The sequence below is a fragment of the Schistocerca serialis genome, chromosome 6 (genome assembly GCF_023864345.2).
Source record: "Schistocerca serialis cubense isolate TAMUIC-IGC-003099 chromosome 6, iqSchSeri2.2, whole genome shotgun sequence".
NCBI lineage: Eukaryota > Metazoa > Arthropoda > Insecta > Orthoptera > Acrididae > Schistocerca > Schistocerca serialis.
This window is the reverse complement of record NC_064643.1, coordinates 418,954,777-418,982,099: the sequence shown is the minus strand read 5'-3', so window position 1 is coordinate 418,982,099 and position 27,323 is coordinate 418,954,777. Positions and strand designations below refer to the sequence as shown.

The 27,323-nt window shown below is 38.9% G+C and overlaps 1 protein-coding gene across 1 annotated transcript in view; it reads left to right on the top strand.

The window, feature by feature from the left end:
• The window catches only part of LOC126484898 (neural-cadherin-like), a 324,021-nt gene that overhangs the window by 104,033 nt on the left and 192,665 nt on the right, over window positions 1-27,323 (top strand). Inside the window, exon 9 of the mRNA XM_050108497.1 lies at window positions 1,471-1,634. Within this exon, the coding sequence (XP_049964454.1) occupies window positions 1,471-1,634 (164 nt within the window). The remainder of the gene's footprint in view (window positions 1-1,470; window positions 1,635-27,323) is intronic.

Below are 27,323 nucleotides of genomic sequence, written 5' to 3'. Positions count from 1 at the left end.
AGGTCTTTTAGTGCTCTGTGAAACTCTTCACACAGTATCATGCCTCCCATTTCATCTTCATCTACATCCTTTTCAATTTCCATAATATTGTCCTCAAGTACATCGCCCTTGTATAGACCCTCTATATACTCCTTCCACCTTTCTGCTTTCCCTTCTTTGCCTAGAACTGGGTTTCCATCTGAGCTCTTGATATTCATACAAGTAGTTCTCTTTTCTCCAAAGTTCTCTTTAATTTTCCTGTAGGCGGTATCTATCTTACCCCTAGTGAGATAAGCCTCTACAACCTTACATTTGTACTCCAGCCATCCTTGCTTAACCATTTTGCACTTCCTGTCGATCTCATTTTTTAGTCGTTTGTATCACTTTTTGCCTGCTTCATTTACTGCATTTTTATATTTTCTCCTTTCATCAATTAAATTCAATATTTCTTCTGTTACCCAAGGATTTCTATTAGCCCTCATCTTTTTACCTACTTGTCCTCTGCTGCCTTCAGTACTTAATCCCTCAAAGCTACCCATTCTTCTTCTATTGTGTTTCTTTCCCCCATTCCTGTCAATTGTTCCCTTATGCCCTTCCTGAAACTCTCTACAACCTCTGGTTTAGTCAGTTTATCCAGTTCCCATCTCCTTAAATTCCCACCTTTTTGCAGTTTCTTCAGTTTTAATCTACAGTTCATAACCAATAGAGTGTGGTCAGAGTCCACATCTGCCCCCAGAAGTGTCTTACAAATTAAAACCTGTTTCCTAAATCGCCGTCTTTCTGTTGTATTGTTAATTGTTAATACAGTGTATGAAATTAGTTTCTGATAGCCAGTTTTCTTTGAATGTTTTCCCTGACTCTTTCCACAACTTTGAAGGTTCTCTTTCATAATGTAGTCTACATAACATGATAAACCAGATATTGCATGAATGAATGAGTGAAGAATGAATGAATGAGTGGAGAAGTCAGTTGCTGTTTATTACTACTATAGTGACTTATTTTCTTAATTTTGTTAGAACTGTCAGTTATGGCCTATATATTTGATGTCCAGATATTATGTTTTGTTTATTTGTGATATTGTTACAATGTTATTCACCAGTCCCAGATTATTCTTATTACTGCCCTGTATAAGGTAAAGATACTGAATAATTTGATACAGATAACTGACTTTTTTTTAAAAAAAATGTGGAACTATTTTCACATTTGGCCTATGTGTTGGAAAACTGATAAGCCCTCATGCAATTATTTATTTATGTTAATTTTATTGTCTCTCTATGTTTAAGCCAATGGATTTAGAATCTCTGTGTATGCTGTTAGGACCTAATGAATAAATCACCTGTTGTTCCCATCTTCTGTAGGCCTCTGATGATGTACATAATGCCAAACAACCAATCCTTTATTAACATATATTTTATGCTACTATATGATCGTTGTTACAAAGTAAATATTTTCATTATTTCAGGTGCTAATTTTGTTCTGTGAATTTGTTAGGGCCAAGCACCTGATACAGAAATTGGCCGTGTTTATGTATATGATCTGGATGATTGGGATTTACCAGACAAAACATTTCATTGGGAAACCACAGAGCACCCATTGTTTCAGCTGAACCCAAGCACAGGAATGATAACAATGCGAGAAGGAACACCTAATGGCAGGTGAGTTTCATTTACTAATAATAGTATTGCTGGTCTTATTTATTCTATTTATTTCTACATGAAAATGTATAAAGAAAAGGAACTCAGCTGTGCAATTCCAATTAAATGAAGACAGAAGAAATTGCTACTTATTAGTAGATAGCAAACAAGCATTGAAGAAGGAATGTCTGGTCCACACATACTTCAGGAGGCGATTTCCAAATATTGCTGAGAGACACAGATAGAAACAGAAAAAGCTTAACTTAGCGTTGATCCTTCTTCACAAAGGAAAGAGGGATAGGCTATGAATATGTAAAATGAGGGGCAGGTAACTTAGACTCCATATTGAGAAGAACTTACCAGTTGTGGGACATTCAGTTCTGTTTAGCTAAAGTTAGAACCTAGTACCTGATATAGTATGTGTGTATGAAAGTGATAGTATGTATTAGAGGGATAGTACTACAGAGCAATTAGAGAAGATGCATATTGCCTATGAAGAATTTATCATAAAGGTAGACAGAATCTCAATTTATAACACCTACTAGAAAAGACAAAAATACTACTGTATGTGGGACAAATGTAAGAATGAACAATAAGATAAAAATTCCCAGGTCAAATTTACTCACTGGGTGTCTCTAATAACAGTTGTCTGTCCCCCTTCCTCTGCTGTTTCAGTTGATATTTGCAGTTTAGTATTTCTGATATGTTGTTAAAGTGGTCACAAACAAATGCTACCAATCAAATGTTTTGTTCAATGTCCAGCACTGATAAAAACATGATTTGTTTCTTATTACAAACAAAATGATTTTTTAATGAAATTTAATGTGCCTGTTTCACAGAAAAGTCCTAGATTAGTCTAGGTCAGTATTCACTTTCATTAAATGTGTGAACTTTATCCAGTTGCTTCTGGAGTACTGGTTATTCCTCATGTTTTATTATCACTGTTACCACATCATTAAACCAGACTTCCTGTAAAACTAATTTGCAGCTTCTCTATTGAATGCTGTTGTGGTCTTCAGTCCTGAGACTGGTTTGATGCAGCTCTCCATGCTACTCTATCCTGTGCAAGCTTCTTCATCTCCCAGTACCTACTGCAACCTACATCCTTCTGAATCTGCTTAGTGTATTCATCTCTTGGTCTCCCTCGACGATTTTTACCCTCCATGCTGCCCTCCAATGCTAAATTTGTGATCCCTTGATGCCTCAAAACATGTCCTACCAACCGATCCCTTCTTCTAGTCAAGCGGTGCCACAAACTTCTCTTCTCCCCAATCCTATTCAATACCTCCTCATTAGTTACATGATCTACCCACCTTATCTTCAGCATTCTTCTGTAGCACCACATTTCGAAAGCTTCTATTCTCTCTATTGAATAAGCACATAAAATTCCATAATTGTTTACAAGATACTTTACAATCTTGCCAGTCATGCCTTGATAAATGAAGAACCATTATAGCTGTTAAATGATCCTTTATTAAAACAGCCGGTTTCATAACTTACAGCTGCATTCTTAGGTATATATAATCAGTTTGTATAAAACCGAGATCATAATTTAATCCTGGCCTGAATTTTATATGAACTGATTATGCATACCTGAGGGTGTACTAAAAGCTGTGAAACCAGTCAGATTAATAAAGGATCATTCAGCAGCTGTTGCGGTTCTTCATACATCAAAATCACAATTGACTGTAGCAAAGAAATCAGTGGTTTCTATCAATATAGGCCTTCACATGAAACATATGATGAGCAGTATTTTTTTGGGCTCACTGCATCGATACACTGCAAAAAATGAAACTGCAAATATTTATCAAAACATCTGAGAAAATTCGGCGGTTGTGAGAGATGTTTGGTTTATTTATTTATTTTCATCCTTTTCACATTCACTGCTGGAAAAAATGCTTCCTCTAGACTTCAGTTACATGCATCTGTATTACGCCTGTATGTTATTTAATGATATTCACTCTTCTTCCATTAAATTGTAATTCCACTCTCTTAGTTCACCTCCATTAGTTGAGTGGTCAGCATGGCGGGATACCACGCCAAGGAGCCCGAGTTAGATTCGCGGCTTGGGCATGAGATTTTCTCCTCTCAGGGACTGGATGTTGTGTTGTCCTGACGTGCAAGTCGCCCAATGTGGCGTCAAATGCAATAAGTACTTGCCCTCGACGGCCGAACTTCCCCAAGTGGGGGACTCCTGGCCCACAATGCCATATGCTCATTTCCATTTTTTCCATTCTCTTAGAATCTAGCACAGAACTTCCTTTTTCAATCTATGTACAATATAACTGAAGTACTTGTCGAACAATAAACCACTGAGAATCATTTTGTGCAACAGCGTATAATATCTCTTTTCTAAAAAACTATACTTTGTGTAAAAATTATGTTAAGATTGCAAACATAGAATCAGTGTTCATATTTGTATTATATGTGTAACAAAAGAAAGCACTGTCTTCAAATTTTGTAGAGAGCAAGTAGGAAAACCTTGTCTGTTTGCACTTGCCTTTCCACTTTCAATCTCCATAATGTAAGCATCGTGGGTTGTACTTGTAGTGAGTTCACAATATGCTAACTTATTTTGAGCTAGTTAAGTGCTATTTTATTATTAATTCTATATTCCTAATTTTTAATTCATTGTTCATTGTGTTATGAGTCTCATTTTTCAGTATTTGTAGCAGAAAAGACACAACACTTCCATGTGCACTGATCCACCGTTGATGTGGTTTCATTACTAATCTGCTATATCCATTCTTACATATTGTATGTGCAGAACCCAGAATCATTCAGAAAAGAAGTCCAAGACTTTTTGAAATGAATGGTACAGCATAGAGTGACTAACAAACCATGATACACAAATTACGTCTACTAAAATTCAGTTGGTTCACATCCTCTGTTGCACCACTTCCAGCACCAATCTAGGATCACTATATTCCTGCTGGTAATGAAATTTTAAAATATTTGAGTTGTCAAGAGGTGGAAGCCAACTTAAATTGGTGACCGTGACAGAACATTTATTAAATATCAGCTATTGTATGTAATTGTATGTTCATTGTACTAACTGTTTGCCTTTTTCACGGTGGTGCTATCACTCAAAGTACTACTGTTGGAATATAAAGTAAACAGAACCAAAAATCGAAACATCTAGAAAGAGATAAAGAGAAAATATAAAGTAAATATGAAAAGAAACTAATAATAATCTAGAACCAGAATGAGAGGTACAAGGTAAGAGAAAACTCATTATTGAGCTTTGGTGCTTGGAGTAGTGAATGCTAGACAGCCATCTTATGCTTCTAATATGAATACTGGAATGTCAACTCTCAGTACTGATATGTCCACTCTTAGTACTGAAGTGTTCACTCTGAATACTAATGTGACTACTGAAATTGACATGATCGTGTTCAAAAGTGCAATAAAAACTCATGTGGTCACATTCAAAGATTGACTCGAAAGTGAAATTACTATGATGGTATTGGCTGAAATGATCATAAAGTTTTGTAATGTAACACTAACTACTACAGCCCACATTTCAGAACCCTCATCAAATGTAGCAGATCTGCAGAAACAGATTGGTAACATTTCAGTAGAGGTAGGACACATATCAGAAAAAGGTAAAGATTAGAAATAACAGCAGGAGACATTAGCTGACAGTGTGATGAAATTGTCAAATGTTTGTCAAAATTTGTCTATGGATGTAGAGAAGTTCACTACAGAAGATGCTGCCATCAGTGAAATGGCACACACACTGAAGCAGAGCATTTCACCAAAGAGCAGGCATTTAGTCTAAAGCAGTGGTTGTCAAACTCTCTTGCTCAAGAGCCAATAATGACACTGTGAAGCAACACATCAGGCAGCAGCACCTAACATATCAGCCATACTACTTGATGAGAGCTCATTAAAAGACTGTCATTTTCAGGTACATAGCCCAGAAAAAGAGACTGTCCACCCTATCATAGTCATAAAATCATTCAAAAAACCTTTACTCAGGACATGGACTGATTGACAAAAATTTAATTATGTGATACGGTACATACAGACCGAGGCCACAGAATGAACAAACAATACAGCATATAAAGGTATTGATCTTGAACAGTTTGAAAGCTTTTTCCTGAACAAATTTTGGTCAAGCTCAGTTCAAGGGAGATTCAGAAAACAAGTGTTTTAAGCCAGAATTATTCAATCCATGTCAAGGCAGCTTAAGACATTATTTTGAAAAATACATAAAGATAATGCATTGCAGGTATGATCCTAACTCAAAATGCAATGTATTGCAGATACTGAAAGCAAAATTACTATTTGAAGTCTGAGAAAAACTCTTTCAATTTCTGGTGGCAGACATAGAATGCTTTGTGTCTATACTCAATCCATTGGATTTAATCCAGGAAGACATATGTGGTTTGTGATGTAACAGTAGTAAAACAGCCCAAAGAATGCAGTTTTGATAATATGGCCAACCTGATTCTCATGGCCAAAACTTGGTTAGCTTTGTAGGACTGGCCAATCAGCCGACAAATGCCAAATAAGAACATAAAAATGGGACCCATTTCCATCTATGATTCAATGGCATTCAGAACAGATGAAAGAATTGGAATGGGAACCAGAATGTCAATGGAAACCATAATTATGGTAAGTGTCATAAAGCCATAATTACAGTAAGTGCCATAATAACAGCAACAATAGTAATAATAATAATAACAATAATAATAATAATAATTCCAGAAATGGACAGTGACAGTGGTGTCTATCAAACAACAGTAAAATCTGTCATGAGAACCTGCCTGCCTTTAGAAATAATAGTAATCACATAAGTTATTTTCAAAACAACATACAAAGTCATGTGGTTCAGGGTGACTGTCGAACACAGCATCCTCATGAGGATTAATTGAAGTGGAGAATGAACCTAAATCATCAAATGATGGCCCATCAGGCTAAATTCAGTCTTATCTCACCCCTAGCAGATTATCAAGAAACACATCGGAGGAGGAGGAAGAGGAAGGGGGCGGGGGGGGGGGGGGGGGCACATTGTCACAAGTTAGTTATAAGGCCCATGTTAGACTAGGTAGTAACCAGACTGATCCTATATGCGTATCAATGTGTAATGACAGCATAGGTCATTGCAACTAGTTAGTAGACGAAAACACAAAATGTCGTGCCCCAAAGAATGAACTGATACAGGCAACAACAGAAGAAAGGAGGCAGCAATATGCTGAAGTGACAAAAGTCATGGGATAGCAATATGCACCTACACAAAAGGTGGTAGTACTGTGTACACTAATCATGAAAGGGCAGTACATTGGCAGAGCTGTCATCTGTACTCATGTGATTTATGTGGAAAGGTTTCCGGCGTGATTAAGGCCACATGATTGAAATTAAGACTGTGAATGCAGAATGGTAGTTGGAGCTAAACACATGGGACAATCTGTTATGTCATCATTTTGTAATTCAAAATTCTGAGATGACAAGAGTGTGCCAAGAATACAAAATTTCAGGCATTACCTCTCAACATGGGCAATGCAATGGCCAACGGCCTTCACTTAGTGACTGAGAGCAGCAGTGTTTGTGTAGAGTTGTCAGTACTGACAGACAAGCAACATTACATGAAATAGCCACAGAAATCAATGTGGGATGGACGACGAATGTATTCGTTAGGGCAGTGCAGTGGAATTTGGCGTTAATGGACTGAAAAACTGTGGCTTGGTCAGTAAGAGTCCCAATTTCAGTGGGTAAGAACTGATGCACCCATGGTCTGGAAGTAGCATTTTTGATTAGTAATGAAAATATCCTTGGTCCTGGGTTCAAAACCCACCAACACTTAAATTTTTATTAATAATGAGCATTGGCGGCAAACAAATTCCAGCATAAGTCATGCTCAGTCACCCAACGGCCATGTCAAAGAGGGCAGAGGAAAGGACAGAAGTTCAAGACACTCTCTTGTCCTTGGAGAGGGAAAATGCCCCTAAAGGTGGAAGAATCAGCAGTGATGAATGGTTTTAAGAAGCAGAAGGCAATGGAAACCTCTGCATTAAAGACACATAATGTGTATCCACGAGGCCTGTAACTGAAAAATGCCATGATGATCTCTCCATTGGCAAAAGGTTCCAGAATAGTCCACTGGGAGACGACTGCCAAGGGGGAGGTGACCATGAGAAAAGGACTGAATAACCAATGAAAGGATAATGTTCTATGAGTCAGGATGTGGAACTTCAGAAGCTTGAATGTGGTAGGGGAACTAGAAAATCTAAAAAGGGAAATGTAAAGGCTTAGTTTACATGTGTTAGGGGTCAGCGAAGTGAAATGGAAAGAAGACAAGAATTTCTGGTGGATGAGTATAGGGTTATATCAACAGCAACTGAATATGGTATAACGGGAGTAGGAGTCATTATGAATAGGAAGGTAGGGCTGAGAGTTATGGATTGGAAGGTAGGGCAGAGAGTGTGTTACTGTGAACAGTGATAGGGTTGTTCTTATCAGAATCGACAGCAAACCAACACCAACAATAATAGTTCAAATATACATGCCGATGTTGCAAACTGAAGATGAAGAGATAGAGAAAGTGTGCAAGAATATTGAAAGGTTAATACAGCATGTAAAGGGAGATGAAAATCTGGTAGTCAGGAGGAACTGGACTGCAGTTGTAGGGGAAAGCTAAGACTAAATGGCTGCATGGAAAATGTGAAGAAATCGTAAAAGAAATGGTCAGAAGGACTGACTCAGCATGTAGGAAAGCCAAATCAACCTTCGGTGAAATTAAAAGCAACAATGGTAACATTAAGAGTGCAATGGAGATTTCCACTGTTAAATACAGAGGAGAGAGTGGATATGCAGAAAGAGTACATTGAAGGTCTTAATCAGGGGTAAGATTTGTCTGATGTGACAGGAGAAAAAACAGGAGTCAATTTAGAAGACATAGGTTATCCAGTATTAGAAAAAGAACTTAGAGGGCTTTGGAGGACTTAATATCAAATAAGGCAGAAGGGGTAGATAACATTCCATCAGAATTTGTAAATTCATTGGGGGAAGAGGCAACAAAATAACTTTTCACGTTGGTGTGTAGAAACATGAGTCTGGTGACATACCATCCAACTTTCAGAAAAATATCATCCACATAATTCCGAAGGCTACAAGAGCTTACAAGTGTGAGAATTATCACACAATCAACTTATCAGCTCATGCATCAAAGTTTCTGATGAGGATAATATACAGAAGAATGGAAAAGAAAATTTAGGATGTGTTGGATGATGACCAGTTCAGCTTTAGGGAAGGTAAAGGCACCAGAGAGGCAGTTATGATTTTGCAGTTGATAATGGAAACAAGAAAGAAGAAACATCAAGACATGTTCATAGAATTTGTCAACCTGCTAAAGTGTTTGACATTGCAAAATTGTTCAAGGTGTTTAAAAAAAAAAAAAAAAAAAAAAAAGATAGGGAGAGAACAGTAATATACAATACGTACTAGAGCCAGGAGGGAATAGTAAGAGTGGATGACCAAGTAGAAAGAGGGTGTAAGACAAGGACGTAGTCTTTCACCCCTACTGTTCAATCTGTACATCAAAGAAGCAATGACGGACTTAAAAGAAGGACCAGGAGTGGGATTGAAACTCAGGGTGGAAGGATATCAATGATTTGATTAGCTGATGACATTGCTATCATGAGTGAAAGTAAAGGAGAATTACAGAATCTGCTGAATGGAATGAACTGTCTAATGAGTAGAGAATATGGATTGAGAGTACATTGAAGAAAGACAAAAGCGACGAGAAATAGCAGAAATGAAATCGTTGAGAAACTTAACACCACTTTTGGTGATCACAAAGTAGATGAAGTTAAGGGATTCTCCTACCTGGGCAGCAAAATAACCAATGATGGATGGAGAAAGGAGGACAGCAAAAGGGGACTAGCACTGACAAAAAGAGCCTTCCTGGCCACGAGGAATCTACTAGTATCAAGCAAAGGCCTTAATTTGAGGAAGAAGTTTCTGAGAATACGTCTGGAGCACAGCATTGTATGAAATGGACTGTGGGAATACCATAACAGAAGAGAACTGAAGCATTTGGGATGGGATGCTATTGAATATTGCAAATTTGGTGAACCGATAAAGTAAGGAATGAGGAGGTTCTTTGCAGAATTGGCAGGGAAAGGTAATATGTGGAAACACTGAGAAGAAGAAGTGACAGGATTGTAGGACAACTGTTTAACATCAGGGATTAACTTTCATGGTACTATAGGGAGCTATAGAGGCTGTGGAAAACTAGTCAGAAGACTGACAACAACAAAAAAGGAGCTGACGGTAGGGTTCAAGTGTGGGTCCAACCCCTCAAAGCCATGGGCCCTAGTTGCCTACTTGGAGACCATTTGCAGCCATTCATGAACTTCATGTTCCCAAACAATGATGTCATGTCACCAGGACAAATGCTTTGAGGAACATTCTGGACAGACAGTGAATGATTCAGCAACCCAGTTTGCACGACTTGAATTCCATTGAACATTTATGGGACATAATCAAGACATCATTTTGTGCACAACATTCTGCACCGGCAACACTTTCACAGTTATGAGTCCATGTCACATCGAGTTGCTACACTACACTACACCAGGCTAAAGAAAGTGTAATTACAGTTTGTATTAGAGGATGAGGGAACTAGGCCCTCTCCTATACTTTCCTGTCCAGAAATGCTGATTCGTGAGTGCAGTTGGCTTTAAGTCACATGGGGCTAGGATGCAGATGCAGTTTTTTGTGACAGTTGAAGTGGGTGATGGAGCAGCAGAATGCCCATTTCTAGTCATTGATCATTTAGTTAATGGTTGCCTAATAGGCACAGATTTTCTGAGAGAGAAAGACACAATAATTTATTGGTTCTTAGGAAAATGTTTCTTAACACACAGCCGCAGCAATATTGAAGTAATTCAGGGCAGACGAAAGTTAAATCATGGAAAATATTGACAGAGCTATTGTATACAATTTTTAGGCACTGATGACAGCCATGACACTAGCCATCCCCATAACAAAGGATGAAATATCAGATTTAAAGGAACTAATAGGTGAATCTGCAGCAATTACGTAAGAACCACAATCTAAGTTATATGATGTCCTACTACAATATGTACTGGTATTTACATGAAAACCAGGCATTATTAAAACATGTATGTACAGTATGGATGTTCAGCCCTTGATATGTTTTGCTGCAACACCTAATGATCCCCTGGTCAAAGCGAGCAGCAGTGAGAGATGAAATCAAGCAAATGCTAGAATGGAAAATAATTGAACCATCTATGGTATGCTACTGTAATCCATTGTTAGCAGAAAGGAAGCCCTATGGAAGCACTCATCTCACACTGGACACACACCCTATAAACAAAACAATTTTATCTGTGTGCACAAGACTTGAAACCTTGATGAACAATTACAAAAATTCCATGGTGTCAAATACCTTACAAATATTAATTTAAAAAGTTCACACTGGTAGGTTCAATTAACCCCAGAATCTAGGAAGTATACGGCCTTTACTTTTGGTGTGCAGACATTACCAGTTTTGTGTGCTAGCTTTCAGACTTAATGTTAGTTCTGGAGTATTTGTGACAGATTCAGACACAGTACTGCATCCAGAACTGTTAGAAAGTGTAACGTGTAAGTTGATAACATTCTCAAAGCAACAGTTACTTGGGAGGAACATTTACTAGAAAAATTTTCACAAGCAGGAGTAACAGCAAATTTACAAAAATCTAAGTTTGCAAGAGACATCAGATTTCTAGGACTGTAAGAGAGGTCAGATTTCTAGGGCATATAATATCCTCACAAGGAATAGTGCTAGATCCTGATAACATTAGCACAACCAAGAATTTCCCATATCCAGACACCAAGAAGCAGTTAAAAGCATTCCTTTGCCTCTGCTCATTCTTTGAAACATTTCATTCCTGGCCAATTATTAAATAGCACAGCATTACTAAGTTTACGTAAGAAGAACACTTTATGGCTTTGGACATGAGAAAGCACCAATGACTTTGACACAGTAAACAAGCATTAATTAGTGTGTCTCCCTAATGTAGGCAAAGCTTTTGTGTCACTACAGATGCTTGAAACACAGGTTTGGGCTCATGTCTGTTTCAAACTGATTCAGAACAGGATAAGTATGAAGTAAAAGTGATCAGCTTTGCAATCAGAACACTTTCTGAATGTGAGCATTCTTATGGAGCAACGGAAATAGAAACACTACAATTGTGTGGGCATTCAAAAAGTTCAGTTACTACATGTATGGCGAAAACACACAGGGGTATATATTGATCACCAAGCTTTGAGTTTTTTGATGTTGTGCAATCTATTAGACCTGCGCTTAGTTTGTTGGGCTTTGCCTTTACAAGAACATTTGTCTGAAGTAATTCATACAGCAATGAAACAAAACATTGTAGTTGATGCATTGTCTAGATTGCCACAAAGTCTTACTAAAAATGCAGAACATTAGAACAAGTGACAGGCTATCGCATATTACCTATGAAAGACAAGCACTACAGACAATACTATACTGATGTGTATAAACATGGAAGAACTACAAGAAGCAGATTCACATTGGCACAAATGAGAACACAGTTAAAAAAGGATAAAAGATTACACAATAACGTATTACATACTCTAACACAGGCAATTCATGTGTATGAATTCCATCTGGAAATGTAGATAAACTTATTTGGTGTACACACCATGCCTAAGAATATTATGACATCACAAACTGTGTATAGAAACTTAACCTATTTTGTTACTTTCTCAGTATGAAACGAAAAGTACGTCGATTACTAATCCATTCCATCATCTCTCAGAAAGCAAAACCCATCAGCAAAACTAGTAAGACAGAGTTGTATCTGACTGCCCATGGATGTATGAGATATGTTATTACATTAGATGACATTTTTTTCCAAGTTTGTTAAGCTGTATGCTGGTAAGTGTGCTACAGCTGCAGTAATTATTGAAAGAATTTCAAATGATTTCATTCCCACACTATGGAAACTCACGTCACTTTTAACAGACGATGCATCTTACTTCACTTCTATAAATGGAGGCAGTTTTTGTAAGACAATGACACACAAATAATTTTAACATTATGCTTTCACCCGCACCAAACCCTTCCAAACATCTGTTTCATAAATTGAGCATGTTCACACGCACATGTTGGGTGCAGTATTTTAATTTGTTTGAGCGGGTAATAAACCATCTTCCTATTTATGACACACAATACACTCCTGCACATTTGATGTTGAATGTCAGAGGAAGCAACCAGTAGGTAGAACCTCTTCCAAAATTTTAAAGACAAGCAGAATCCTACGAAGGAAAGTTGCAGGCTTTCAAATGAAAAATGTGATGGTGGCCCTCAGAATTGAAATATTGAAGGTTTTGGCTGGTTTCATTGTCTAGGGGCTGGGATACATAGTTGCCACATCACAATCCAAATATTGCTGAGTCTACAGTATACAATATGAATGTACACATGAATCAAATGGTTGAAGGTTCCTATCACTCGGCAATTGTGAATTTTGAATGCAACATAAAAATTTGTAAATGAAAGTTTGCAATTAAATAAAATTGCAGGTACTATTTTAATGACTTTAAATGATGAGTATGATAGCAGAAGTACCTTTAAGAAAGCCATTTATTACTGCAAAACACTTATTGGTGTTGATGGTCTAGCAATTTAATAAAATATAAGTTGAATAACAGGGTAACAATAGATTCCTACTTCATGTAATTAGCTATGAACAACAACATAGCTTGCGAGATATTCACGTCTAAATGCATACTACATCTTCAATGCAGAAGCCACGGAAATCTCACAAGTGTACAAGTTGGCCACAAGCATGCGCAAACTGCTCCACTCTCCCAGTATTTTCTGTGACTCTGTCACTGCTTCCCATCCAGCACTTGCCCTGTTCTGTCCAGCACTCCTCCCCACTTCCATCCAGTCTCCCCATTAACGAGTGCTGTGACTGGCTAGAGTGCTCACACCATTTCTCCAAGCCAACGCACACTCACAAACGTATTGAAACCCATACAAAATACTGGATTTACATTTAAATAACTTGAAATTAAATAAATATTCCTACGGCTGGACTATAAACACACTCTTACACACATTATTAAATACGTAAACAAATAAAATAAACATATATCAAAGGAATAGAAACGAAAGCAGGCCAGTAGCCTAATGTGTCTGTGCTTTCTAAAACACAGTAAATATTTGACCAATTTCTTCATTAATAGTATATATCGGATATAAACAAAGACATAGACGAATAAATATATTTATAAGCATGCTCCTAACATTTTTTCATGTCACTGTGGAGTACTTATGGGCTCACATGATTAATAATAATCAGCCACTTTGACCTCCAATAAGTCATGTACTATTCAAGTTACTTCCCTGTAATTCATACCAGTTTAGGTTTACACTAATAGCTTTCTGAAGACACATTGATCAACAAAATCGCATGAACTGTTTCGGTTTTGGAAATTCATTGCTGGGTGTTACTTGTATAATTTACAGTCAGATACCAAACTTTAAACTAATAATGATATTGATCACACCATCAGAATCGTCGTGCAAATAATGGTAATGTAAATGTTTATTTTTAAGGTATCATGATTCCTCTGACTATTATTAATTTCGACATGAGCTTTGAAATGTCTGCTATTATGGTTTCACAAAGTCCACCATCACTGGCACTCCCGACATACACATCTCCTTCATCGACACAAAGCACAGTCCTTGACACTGTGTCAACATGGAATTCCCAGCCACACGGTCGGCCTGGACCATGTGCTGGGGCTACCCCTCTTGCTCAGGCCTATGTCCGGCACCACGTGGTTGCCCTGTTACCTCACAAAGGTAAGATTTGTGCTAATCACACTTTCTTGTCAGGCAGATGTTAGAAAATCACAGTACACAAAACCAGTGAGCAAACAATATGTAGGGTAAGTACTTACTTCAAGAATATTTGTTGTGCTGAGTGTTGAATGAACTAAGAACATCAAACTTCAAGATTCCACATTTTACTTTAGAATAAGCATCAAATTTGCAACACATTTGCAACACATCTATAACCAGTGGTATGAGGTCTACAATAGCTGGTATTGTATTTATCTGTTTGTGTACAATTAGAAGAAGACATGCAGTAACACCAACTCACTTTTATCTATGATTTTCTGCGTTTGTTATAATGTCAAGTATTTTCACCTGTATAAGGTGTGTGCAAAAGTGTGTGACAGACTTACACAATGCTGAATGCTTTACATGCTTAACACATTTTAATGCTATGACAGGTATTTTCTGAAGAAAATAAAGGATTGTCATGAACTAATAAACACCCTGCCAAGAAATGAAAACAGCCACACAGGTGCACTGCACTATTTATCACATATACCTAAACACAACACAAACACACTCCTGTATGTAATGTACTGGCCTATTCACAAAGTAAATATCAGTAGTATACTCACACAACATATGGCTTAGCAACACGAATGGTAGTGTGCTGCTGATGTGAAAATTGTAGAGGTTCAAGTCTCTGCTCTTTTTTTAATAAGCATTTGTTTGTTTTGTAATTGAATCATTTCTAGTAGGTGTGTTTTGCTATTTTGCACTTACATACTATAAGCAGTGAAGTGTTTTAGTGACCTTTCTCTAACCTGACTTTAAAGTTTATGTAATGACTTGAAGTATTAATTTCATGATTTATGAATTTTAAATTCAGATTTTTGAACCATATTTTAAAAAGCTGAAAATATGGTAAATGAACTTTGTAAAAATTTGTGTCTTGTAATCAGAATAACATTAGCAGGTAGAATGACTTGGTCAAGAAAAATCTGTAAATGTAAAAACCCACAGTAAATAAGAAATAATATAGTGAAGAACAAACTAGTGGTGTGCATCTGATAAACAGTGACCACTGTGTGTAGGGGACAGAAAAATTATTGCAACACGTGAAATCCTGAACCTTAGTGGAATGCTAAATAGTCATTAGGACAAATGAACAGCATTCCTGCAGAATATAAGATATACACTTAACTTGGCAACAAATTGAAGCCACTTCCTTCAAAAGGGTATGTTACCAAAAGGATGTTGTTGGAGTCACATGCACAGAAACTCAAAATGCATCTCCAGCACCAACACTCACTGAAAAAAAGTTCCACGTCATGTAAACACTGTGTGCCATGTCCAGTGGTCATGCTTGAACTAAGCCATAGCCCACCAGTGGCCAAATGTAATTGTCGGTGGACTTCTGTGCGGTGGATGTTATTGACCATTTAAATATACTCGTTAATACATGTGCAAGAAAACAAACTTGTGGACATGTTAATATTCATATTAACTCAATAATTTTTAATGTTATAGATAAGCAATCTACTATCCAAACAGAAAACAAACTTTCAGCTTTATCTGAATTTCCATGAAGCCATGTTATTCCCACACTGTGAATGATGTCCAAGTATTTCCTATTGACAGAATATGATAAAAAATTAAATGTTTTTGTTGTAAACCTATGCTGTCAACTATTGTAAAGGAATGAATCCAAGATATTATTAGTGTATGTGTATTTCTCTGTGTGTTTTAATTCTGAATGCACCATAGAAGTGCACCCTTTCAAGGGACTTACGCCAATATGCAAACACTAAGCCTTGGCTTTTCTGTGTGTATACTTGCGGACAGTGGGGTGCACAACCAGGAAGACAACAATGTGTGCATGCGCCGCAAGCATTCCCAGAAGATCAAACCAGCCAGCCTGGTGATATCACACAGCTGCGTCTGCTGTTAGCACCCAAGTCTAATGTCACAGTCCACGTCTGATATCGCTCCTCTGATGAAGTTGCAGTCAGCATTGTTTCGTGTGCACATATCAACAATTGTTCAAAATCAATGCTCACCCCCCAGAGCATCGTGTTGCTCTTATGTCCCACTGATAAAGGTCAAGTGTACCAAGAACTTCTCAGACGAGAAAAAGGAATGTACATATTAACTTTTCTTTCCAATGTTTCAATGTACAGGGCTATTACAAATGATTGAAGCGATATCATAAATTCACTGTAGCTCCATTCATTGACATTTGGTCACGACACACTACAGATACATAGAAAAACTCATAAAGTTTTGTTCGGCTGAAGGTTTCTGCCGCCAGAGCGCTCGAGAGCGCAGTGAGACAAAATGGCGACAGGAGCCGAGAAAGCGTATGTCGTGCTTGAAATGCACTCACATCAGTCAGTCATAACAGTGCAACGACACTTCAGGACGAAGTTCAACAAAGATCCACCAACTGCTAACTCCATTTGGCGATGGTATGTGCAGTTTAAAGCTTCTGGATGCCTCTGTAAGGGGAAATCAACGGATGAGCCTGCAGTGAGCGAAGAAACGTTTGAATGCATGCGGGCAAGTTTCACGCGTAGCCCGCGGAAGTCGACGAATAAAGCAAGCAGGGAGCTAAACGTACCACAGCCGACAGTTCGGAAAATCTTATGGAAAAGGCTAAAGCAGAAGCCTTACCGTTTACAATTGCTACAAGCCCTGACACCCGATGACAAAGTCAAACGCTTTGAATTTTCGGCGCGGTTGCAACAGCTCATGGAAGAGGATGCGTTCAGTGTGAAACTTGTTTTCAGTGATGAAGCAACATATTTTCTTAATGGTGAAGTGAACAGACACAATGTGCCAGAACTGCGAGCTCGCATCAACGATGCTTTCAAACTCATTGATGGGGACATGCTGCGCCGAGTGTGGGAGGAACTTGATTATCAGCTTGATGTCTGCCGAATCACTAAAGGGGCACATATCAAACATTTGTGAATGCCTAAAAAAACTTTTTGAGTTTTTGTATGTGTGTGCAAAGCATTGTGAAAATATCTCAAATAATAAAGTTATTGTAGAGCTGTGAAATCGCTTCAATCATTTGTAATAACCCTGTATAAAGATTGAATGACTGAGCAGTGAATTTTATCATAGTTATTCAGGGGGCGCTGTAATATCCTTTTCTAAAAAAAACTATATTTAATGTAAAGATTTATGTAAAGAAAGCAGCCAAAGACTCAACGTTCATATGTGCATGATCTGTGCAATAAAAGAAGCTATAGACTTCAAGTTATTTAGAGAGCATCTAGGAAAAGTCTGGCTGTAAGCACTTGTCTTTCTGCTTTCAACCTCCATAATGTAAGCATCATGTGTTCTAGTTGTAGTTATTTCACAGTATACTAACTTATTTTTAGTTACTTATGTGCTATTTTATTATTTATCCTCCCGTCCGTATGTTTATTGTCATTATTCATTGTATTATGAGTCTTATTTTTCAGCATTTCTAGCAGGGAAGACATAACACTTTGATGTGGCTGCAATTCACCATTGGCATGATTTCACTACTAATTTGCACTTTTCATTCTTATCGTTGTGTCTGTGGAACCTGCAGTCATTTAGAAAAGAAGTCTACATTTGTTTTAAATCAATCATACAACACAGAGTGACTAACAAATCATGGTTTGCAAATTATGTTTACTAAAATTCAATTGGTGCACATCCTCTGTTGCACCACTCCTAATGCCGATCTGGGACTACAATCTTCATTCTGGTAATGAAATTTCAAAATGTTTGAGTTGGAAGACGTGGAAGCAAACTTACAAACATCAAACTTATTCTCATAGTATGTCCATATAACACAGGAATAAGTTTGATGTTGTTACATGAAGTGATGCATTTTTTTCAGTGGTTTGTTGTTCAGTATATACTTAATTTATATTGTTCATAGTTTTCCCACATGCATTATAAATATTCTGTCCCTGTTCAATACAGATCATGTTAGTGTTTATAAGTGGCTCCACTTGAGGACTGTGGAACTGACTTGCATGTTACATCTGCTGTAACCTGTTGCATAGATATCATCTGAATGTAAGTACTGGGCTCTAACCAATGACAGGTTGATATCACTGCCACCTGGCATTTCTATTATATGCTTTGTCTATATACATGTTTTTATCTTTCTAACAAAATCCAGGATGGAATGTAACAATATTATAAAAAGGATAGTTGCTGTTCAATGTATAGTGGATATGCTGAGTCACAGATAGGCATAACAAAAAGACTGTCACAAAATAAGTTTTTGACCAAGGCAAATGCCTTTTTGTTATGCTTATGTTTTTGTTATGCCTATCTGAGACTCAACATCTCCACTATACGGTGAGTAGCATCTATCCTTTTCATTATATTTTTATTCAGTCTGTGCTTCTAGGTAAATATAACAATAAAAACAATCACTTTTTGACAGTGTAATGTAATAGGATAGATAAAAAATATACTCACCAAGTGGCGGCAGGATGTGCACATAAAAGTAGGTTATAATTAGGCAAGATTTTGCAGCCAGTGGTTCATTCTTCCAGCAAATTGGTTGAAGGGGACAGGAAAGAGGGTGAAGGAAAAGGACTGGAGAGGTCAATGAAAAGGGGTAAATTTCGGAAAAGTCACTCAGAACCACAGGTCAGGGCAGACTTACTGTGTGGGATGGGAAGGAAAGGCTCATTGTTGGGGACTGCACTGGACAAGATTTAAAAATCTGAGAGCTTAAAGATGGAAGACATGGTAATATGCAAGACAGATATCACTGCTGAAACATCATGTATGAGTTAGTAAGAATGAAAAGCTAAGTGCATTGTACATAACAAAGGTGGGAGGATGATGTCAAAAAACAGACAGGTAAGAAAATGAAAGACGAAGAAAACTAAAGCGGAGTGGAGAAATGAATAGTTACTGTGAAGAAATACTGAGACAGAAGAAATAAATGTAAATTAAGGCCAGGTGGGCTGCAAGAACCAAGGACATGTTGTAGCACTAGTTCCCACTTGTGCAGTTCTGAAAAACAGGTGTCTGGGCGAAGAATACAGATGGCGCATGTGCTGAAACAGGCACTGAGGTCACAAGTGTCATGTAATAGAGCATGCTCTGCAAAATGATATTGTGTGTTGCCAGTATATACCCTCTGCCTATGCCCATTCATCCTAACTGATAATTTGTTAGCAGTTGTGCTGATGTAAACGACCAAATAGTCTAACAGTTGGTATATGATGTGTCATTTCACAGGAGGTTCTCCCTTTGGTAGTACATGTTTTGTCAGTTACAGGGTTGGTATAGATAATGGTAGGAGGGTGCAGTACCAGGATTGGATGTGGTGTGTATTGCTGTAAAAAGTCTGCATCCAAACAAATACATTTGCCTCGAATGCCATTGCTGTATTTGTTCAGATGCAAACTCCTTACAGCAATACACCACCATTCTCAACTCAGCCTTCACTGGACCTATTGACCTAGTTCAAAAGCAGATTTTCCAAGCCATCACATCAAGTCATGGCACTGCTGATCCCTCCAAAAAGCAGCTTTAGAGCACACTACTGGTCACTCAGTAGTATCCTGATCTGGAATGTATTAAGCAGCTACTCTGACAAGCCCACAACTTCCCAAAATCATGCTCTGAAATAAGATCTGTTCTGTCTGAGGTTTTGCCCATCAAACTTAGAATATCTTTCCATCAACCTCCAAAGCTCCGCAAAATTCTTGTTAGGCCCTATGCTTCTTCTGCACCCATCTACCTACCCGATTGCTCCTACCTTCATTCTAGGGACCTGGACAGTCACCAATGGTGTCTGTTCATTTGGACACGTCCAAAAGAACAGGTACCATATTCATATACACTCCTGGAAATGGAAAAAAGAACACATTGACACCGGTGTGTCAGACCCACCATACTTGCTCCAGACACTGCGAGAGGGCTGTACAAGCAATGATCACATGCACGGCACAGCGGACACACCAGGAACCGCGGTGTTGGCCGTCGAATGGCGCTAGCTGCGCAGCATTTGTGCACCGCCGCCGTCAGTGTCAGCCAGTTTGCCGTGGCATACGGAGCTCCATCGCAGTCTTTAACACTGGTAGCATGCCGCGACAGCGTGGACGTGAACCGTATGTGCAGTTGACGGACTTTGAGCGAGGCCGTATAGTGGGCATGCGGGAGGCCGGGTGGACGTACCGCCGAATTGCTCAACACGTGGGGCGTGAGGTCTCCACAGTACATCGATGTTGTCGCCAGTGGTCGGCGGAAGGTGCACGTGCCCGTCGACCTGGGACCGGACCGCAGCGACGCACGGATGCACGCCAAGACCGTAGGATCCTACGCAGTGCCGTAGGGGACCGCACCGCCACTTCCCAGCAAATTAGGGACACTGTTGCTCCTGGGGTATCGGCGAGGACCATTCGCAACCATCTCCATGAAGCTGGGCTACGGTCCCGCACACCGTTAGGCCGTCTTCCGCTCACGCCCCAACATCGTGCAGCCCGCCTCCAGTGGTGTCGTGACAGGCGTGAATGGAGGGACGAATGGAGACGTGTCGTCTTCAGCGATGAGAGTCGCTTCTGCCTTGGTGCCAATGATGGTCGTATGCGTGTTTGGCACCGTGCAGGTGAGCGCCACAATCAGGACTGCATACGACCGAGGCACACAGGGCCAACACCCGGCATCATGGTGTGGGGAGCGATCTCCTACACTGGCCGTACACCACTGGTGATCGTCGAGGGGACACTGAATAGTGCACGGTACATCCAAACCGTCATCGAACCCATCGTTGTACCATTCCTAGACCGGCAAGGGAACTTGCTGTTCCAACAGGACAACGCACGTCCGCATGTATCCCGTGCCACCCAACGTGCTCTAGAAGGTGTAAGTCAACTACCCTGGCCAGCAAGATCTCCGGATCTGTCCCCCATTGAGCATGTTTGGGACTGGATGAAGCGTCGTCTCACGTGGTCTGCACGTCCAGCACGAACGCTGGTCCAACTGAGGCGCCAGGTGGAAATGGCATGGCAAGCCGTTCCACAGGACTACATCCAGCATCTCTACGATCGTCTCCATGGGAGAATAGCAGCCTGCATTGCTGCGAAAGGTGGATATACACTGTACTAGTGCCGACATTGTGGATGCTCTGTTGCCTGTGTCTATGTGCCTGTGGTTCTGTCAGTGTGATCATGTGATGTATCTGACCCCAGGAATGTGTCAATAAAGTTTCCCCTTCCTGGGACAATGAATTCACGGAGTTCTTATTTCAATTTCCAGGAGTGTAGTTAAGGCTAACCGGCCATTGACCTTCTTTTTCTGTGCGGATGCACATACATTACCAGAACTCTAACGGGCTTGGTAAGATTGTCTGCTGTGAGTAATGAGTGTAACGGGCAGGGGCACTAAGGGATAAGTCCATGCGGTCTCTCCTCTGTGCCCTTGGTGGCTCAGATGGATAGAGCGTCTTCCATGTATGCAGGAGATCCCGCGTTCGACTCCCAGTCGGGGCACACATTTTCAATTTCAACAGGCCTTGATTTAACTATCATTTCACATATAAACTTGTCCAGTACCATTGTACAGAATGGTACAGAGACATAAATAAATAAATGATGCCATGAATAATTAATAGTTAGTTAGTTTCACATTTCATGGATGATTTGTACGATTATCAAAAATGATATGGAACAGGTCATTTTACATTCATGTTACAAAGCTAATGAAACTTACCAATTCCTACCCACTATGATTCTATGGTGGGTGGCAGAATGGTACTGTTGCTCAGCTGGGAAATGTAGTGGGTAGGATACTTCCCATTTCAGGGCACAATGAGAGGTAGTCAGAACCTTGGCAGGGACTGTGATACAGTTGCTCCAGGCCAGGATGTTATTGTGTCACGGGTGGAATGCTCTTACCATCCTCCAAAGTCCCACTGTCTGACCACAAATGAGGGATATCCTACCCACTATCCTACCTACATCCTCCTACCACCACCTTCTCCACTCTGGTCACAAGCATCACTTACTCCATCAAAGGCAGGGCTACCTGGCGGAGCAGTCATGTGCTCTACAAACTAAAGTGTGGCCACTGTCCTGTTTTCTGTGGTGGCATGAGAACCAACAAGCTGACTGTCCACTTGAATGGCCACAGACAAACTGTGGCCAAGAGACAGCTGAACCATCCAGTTGCTGAACAAGCTGCTCAAAACAACATTCTTCATTTCAGGCATGTTCCATCTGGATCCTTCCTATCAACACCAAATTTTCTGAATTATGCAGGTGAGAACTCTTCCTCCAATATATCCTACATTCCTGTGACCCCTCTGGCCTCAGCCTTCATTAGTCCCTGTTCTTCTTTTTTATTTTTATTTTATTTGGTATGCATATTCCATGGATCCATACATGCGAGTGATTCGCCTGGATGTGGAACGTGTCAATACAATTGTACAAATACAATTAATGCAACAGAATAGTAATATAATACAATGATATAGATATTAATAGGTATCACTTTTTCTCATTTAAAGCTGTCATTTAACTAGTATAGCAATTCACTCTATAACAGTAACATAATATTGTATCATCCATCTAATAACTAAGAGACTAAATACATCTATTATTAAGGGAGTGCATTACTTCTGGAAAAGAATTCATCTAAGGAGTACAGTGGATGGTCAAGCAGCTATTTTTTTAACGTACCTTTGAACAGCGTTTCATTTTCTCTTGTACATTTAATATAATTAGGCAATGCATTGAAAGTGTTTATAGCAGCATACTTTACTCCCTTCTGTAAAAGTGGTAAATTTTTTTAGTTCGACGTGTAGATCATCTTTACCTCTAGTATTGTAGTTATGGTATGAACAGTTTGTTTCATACTGAGCATAATCTTTATTAACTACATTCATCAGAGAGTATATGTACTGACATGTTGTGATCAGTATACCTAACTGTGTGAAAAGTTTTCTATGTGAGGTTCGTGGAGGAACCCCACACATGATTCTGACTGCTCTCTTCTGAGCAGTTAAGTTTTTTTTCAGGTTGGTGAGTCACCCCAGAAGATTATAACGTAACTCATTAACGAGTGAAAGTATCCAAAGTAGGCTGATTTTAAAATGTTGATGTCCCCAAAATAAGTAATAATTCTTAGAGCAAAAGTTGCTGATGAAAGCCTTTTGAGAGTAAGGGACACATGCTGTTCCCTGTTGAGCCTACTGTCAGTGTGAACCCCCAGGAATTTAGTGGAGTGCACCTGTTCAAGTTCCTGGTTGTCATGAGCAATTACCATATTTTCTAGAGTTTTATTTCTTGTGTGGAACTGTATAAAATTAGTTTTTTTAATATTAACTGAAAGAGAATTAATTGAAAACTGAGCTGTAACTTCTTTGAGTATATCATTAACATCAGTCTCCAGATCAGCAGTAGACTTACCATCTACTACAATGCTTGTATCATCAGCAAACATTGTGAATTCACAATTTTTACTAATGGACAGGGGTAAATCATTAAAATACATTAAAAACAGCAAGGGTCCAATGACAGAACCCTGGGGAACTCCATGCTGAATTTTGCCCCATTCAGAATCCACTAGATTAGAAGATCCTTTGTTGCAGCCATTTAGAACCACTTTTTGTTTCCTGTCTTCAAGATATGATTTTAGCCAGTTACCTATAGGCCCTTTGATTCCGTAATGATAGGCCTTCTCCAAGAGTATCTTGTGGTTTAGACAATCAAAGGCCTTGGAAATATCACAGAAGACACCAGCTGGTGACTTCTTACTATTAATAGACTCCAAGACATCATTTGTGAGTGAATATATGGCACACTCTGTGGAAACCCCTTTTTGAAAACCAAACTGTCTGTGGTTAATATTATTAAGTTTATCAAGATGTGCCACAATCATGTTATACACTACCTTTTCAAGAACCTTTGAAAATGTTGTTAAGAGAGAGATAGGACAATAATTTTTGACATCTGTAGAATTGCCAGATTTGAAAAGGGGTCTCACAATGGCATATTTCATTCTCTCTGGAACAACTCCCTCATAAAGAGATGTGTTGCAAATAGGAGCAAGTACTACACTCACATGTGTTGCTGCAAGCTTTCAACAGTTTACTAGAGATGTTATCTATACCTGAAGATCCTTTACATTTCAATGAATGAATTATTTTTCTTATTTTATTAACAGTTGTGGGTGTTACATTTATATCATTAAAACATTGGGGGAGGTTAAGTTTCAGAATATCTGCAGCTTCCCTTACGTCACCACTGCAACCTATTTGAGAAGTGACAGAAAGTGGTTGTTAAATGTGTCTGCTATCTGTTTACTGTTAGTTATTTCCAAATCGTTAATTTTTAGGACAGCAGTTTTTACATTGTCAGATGGTGCAGTACCTGTTTCCGTCTTTATTACATTCCAAATCGTTCTGATTTTATTATTTGAACAGTTAATTTCAGATTGTCTGCATATACTTTTAGATTTTTTAATGACTTTAGTTAAGATTTTACTGTATGTCCTATAATAATTCATCTGGAGGGAATTATTGGATTGTGTGGATATTATATACAATTCTCTTTTTCTCTGGCATGATATTTTTATGCCCTTGGTGAGCCATGGTTTTTCACTTGATTGCCTGTTCTGCAGTCTACAGACCATTTTTGGAAAGACACTTTCAAATATACCTGATAATTCATCAGTAAATAAATTGTATTTTGTATTAACGTCATTTGCAAGATAAACATACCTCCAGTAAGTCTCCCGAATGCATAATTTGAAGTTTTGGATATTTTCCTTATTCATGTTTCTAATGGTTTTCCACTGTACTCCAGTATTTGTATTTAAGTTGTCAATTGTGAGTATTTGCCCATCATGATCAGAGAGACCATTTATGACTTTTTCAACTTTGATGTGATGAGTTCTACTCATATCTACAAAGATATTGTCTATTAGAGTGCTGGAAGTCGCAGTAGTTCTTGTGGGAAAACTGACAGTGGAGACAAGATTGTAGGTATGCATTAAATTTGCAAACTCTATCTTAGAAAATGAGCTTTTTAGGAAATCTATATTAAAATCTCCAGTCACCATAATGTTCCTATTGTTCCTTGTGAGATACAATAGCACAGAATTTAATTGTTTCATGAATACTTTAAAATTACCAGATGGAGCTCTGTATACTGCTATGATTACCAGTTTCTTGTTAGCTTCTACTATTTCTGTGACACATGCCTCAAAGTCTTTCTCTACACAATATTTCTTGACATCTATTGTATTAAAGGACAGGCTGTTTTTCACATAAATAGCTGCTCCACCTTTGCACATATGCTTTCTACAAAATGAGGTAGCTAATACATAGTTTGGAATATTGAGCATTGTGTTGGCAAAAGTGACATGGTGTTCTGTCAGACAGAGAATATGAGCACAATTTGCGCCGGTTGGTTCATCAATATTTACAATGAATTGGTCTAACTTACAGAGAAGGCTTTCAATATTTTGGTGAAAAATTTTGAGCTTATTTTTAATTACATGATTGGTTGTGGTGCTGCTACTGTTGGGACTGAGTCTTATTTCTTTTGACATACCAGTATTACAGGAACACCCACCCATCCCCTTGCCTGTAGCCACTCCTGAACAGCACAGCCTTGTATTCCAGCATTGCACCCACTATTCTTCTTATCCCTCCTCTACTTCTCTCCTTTTCCACTCCAACCCCTCCCCCCTCCATTTCTATCCTCATGACTGCACCTATCTCTCCTACTTTGTCTCCAGCTTGCCCTGCATGCTCCCACAAGCAGCACGTTACTGTCCGCCACCCATACTTCCATCACCCTTACTCTGTTATCATTGCCCCAGCAGTCTCCTGACCCACACCACTCAGGTTGCTTCTACCATCATGCACAGTTGCTTGCAGTCTGACCTCAGTGACTAGATACAGTGGTCATTTTGTGTGTGAGTTGTACTTGCATAAATGTGCATGTGTTGTCCAGAATGACATGTGTTGTCTACTTTAGATGGAGACCTTTGGGCAAAAAGCTCACATGTTTAGCAGTTTTTTGTTGTGCCTGTCTGTGAGTCACCCTCTGTAATACCGTCATATTACGGAACATCTAGAATAGTTGAACAGCAGATAAAATATTTTCAATTACTAAACTTATTACACACCAGTGGCATACAAACAGACACATATACAGAACAAGTGAACAGAAATCTTAGTATTCACATATCAGCCCATAGCAACTTCATAAGAAGACAGCCAGAGTAACACTGTCTACTAAATGAACAAATGCAGCAACTAGAGTAATATTATGCAGGCAAGAACCTCAGCCATCTACTCAGTAATACTACAGACAACATGACTACGTTGAGCTACCTACTATACTGATACTGGACTGCAGCTGGCAACCCCATCTAATTGCTCATAGAATTTCACACCACATTTGAAATCACAGGTGGTTAGTATATTTTGAGAGAGTTTGACTGTGCCCTAATCAAAGTTTACCTTTAGTCAAGCTAAGGAATCTTCCACAGGTGTCCTGTGCAAAGTGATGGTATTCCAAGAATTACACTTGCACAAGAAGGTCCTACATGTCAGCCTTGAGGCCGCAACACTTTTCACCCATACAGCACTGGAAGATTCCTTATCTCTGGACAAACATTTTGATAATGACACAGTCTGAGTCTTTTAACATGTTCTAACCATCACTTATTTCAAATGTGTGAAATTCTGTGAGAAAATAGACAGGATTCTCATGGATACCCTTTGGCTCTGCATATGGGTAATCCATACCGGGAACAGTTCAAAGATGTAGCACTAAATACTGCTTGTTTAAAATCAAAGCATTCTACAGATACATAGATGACACATTTGTGGTGTGGTCAAACAACACAGA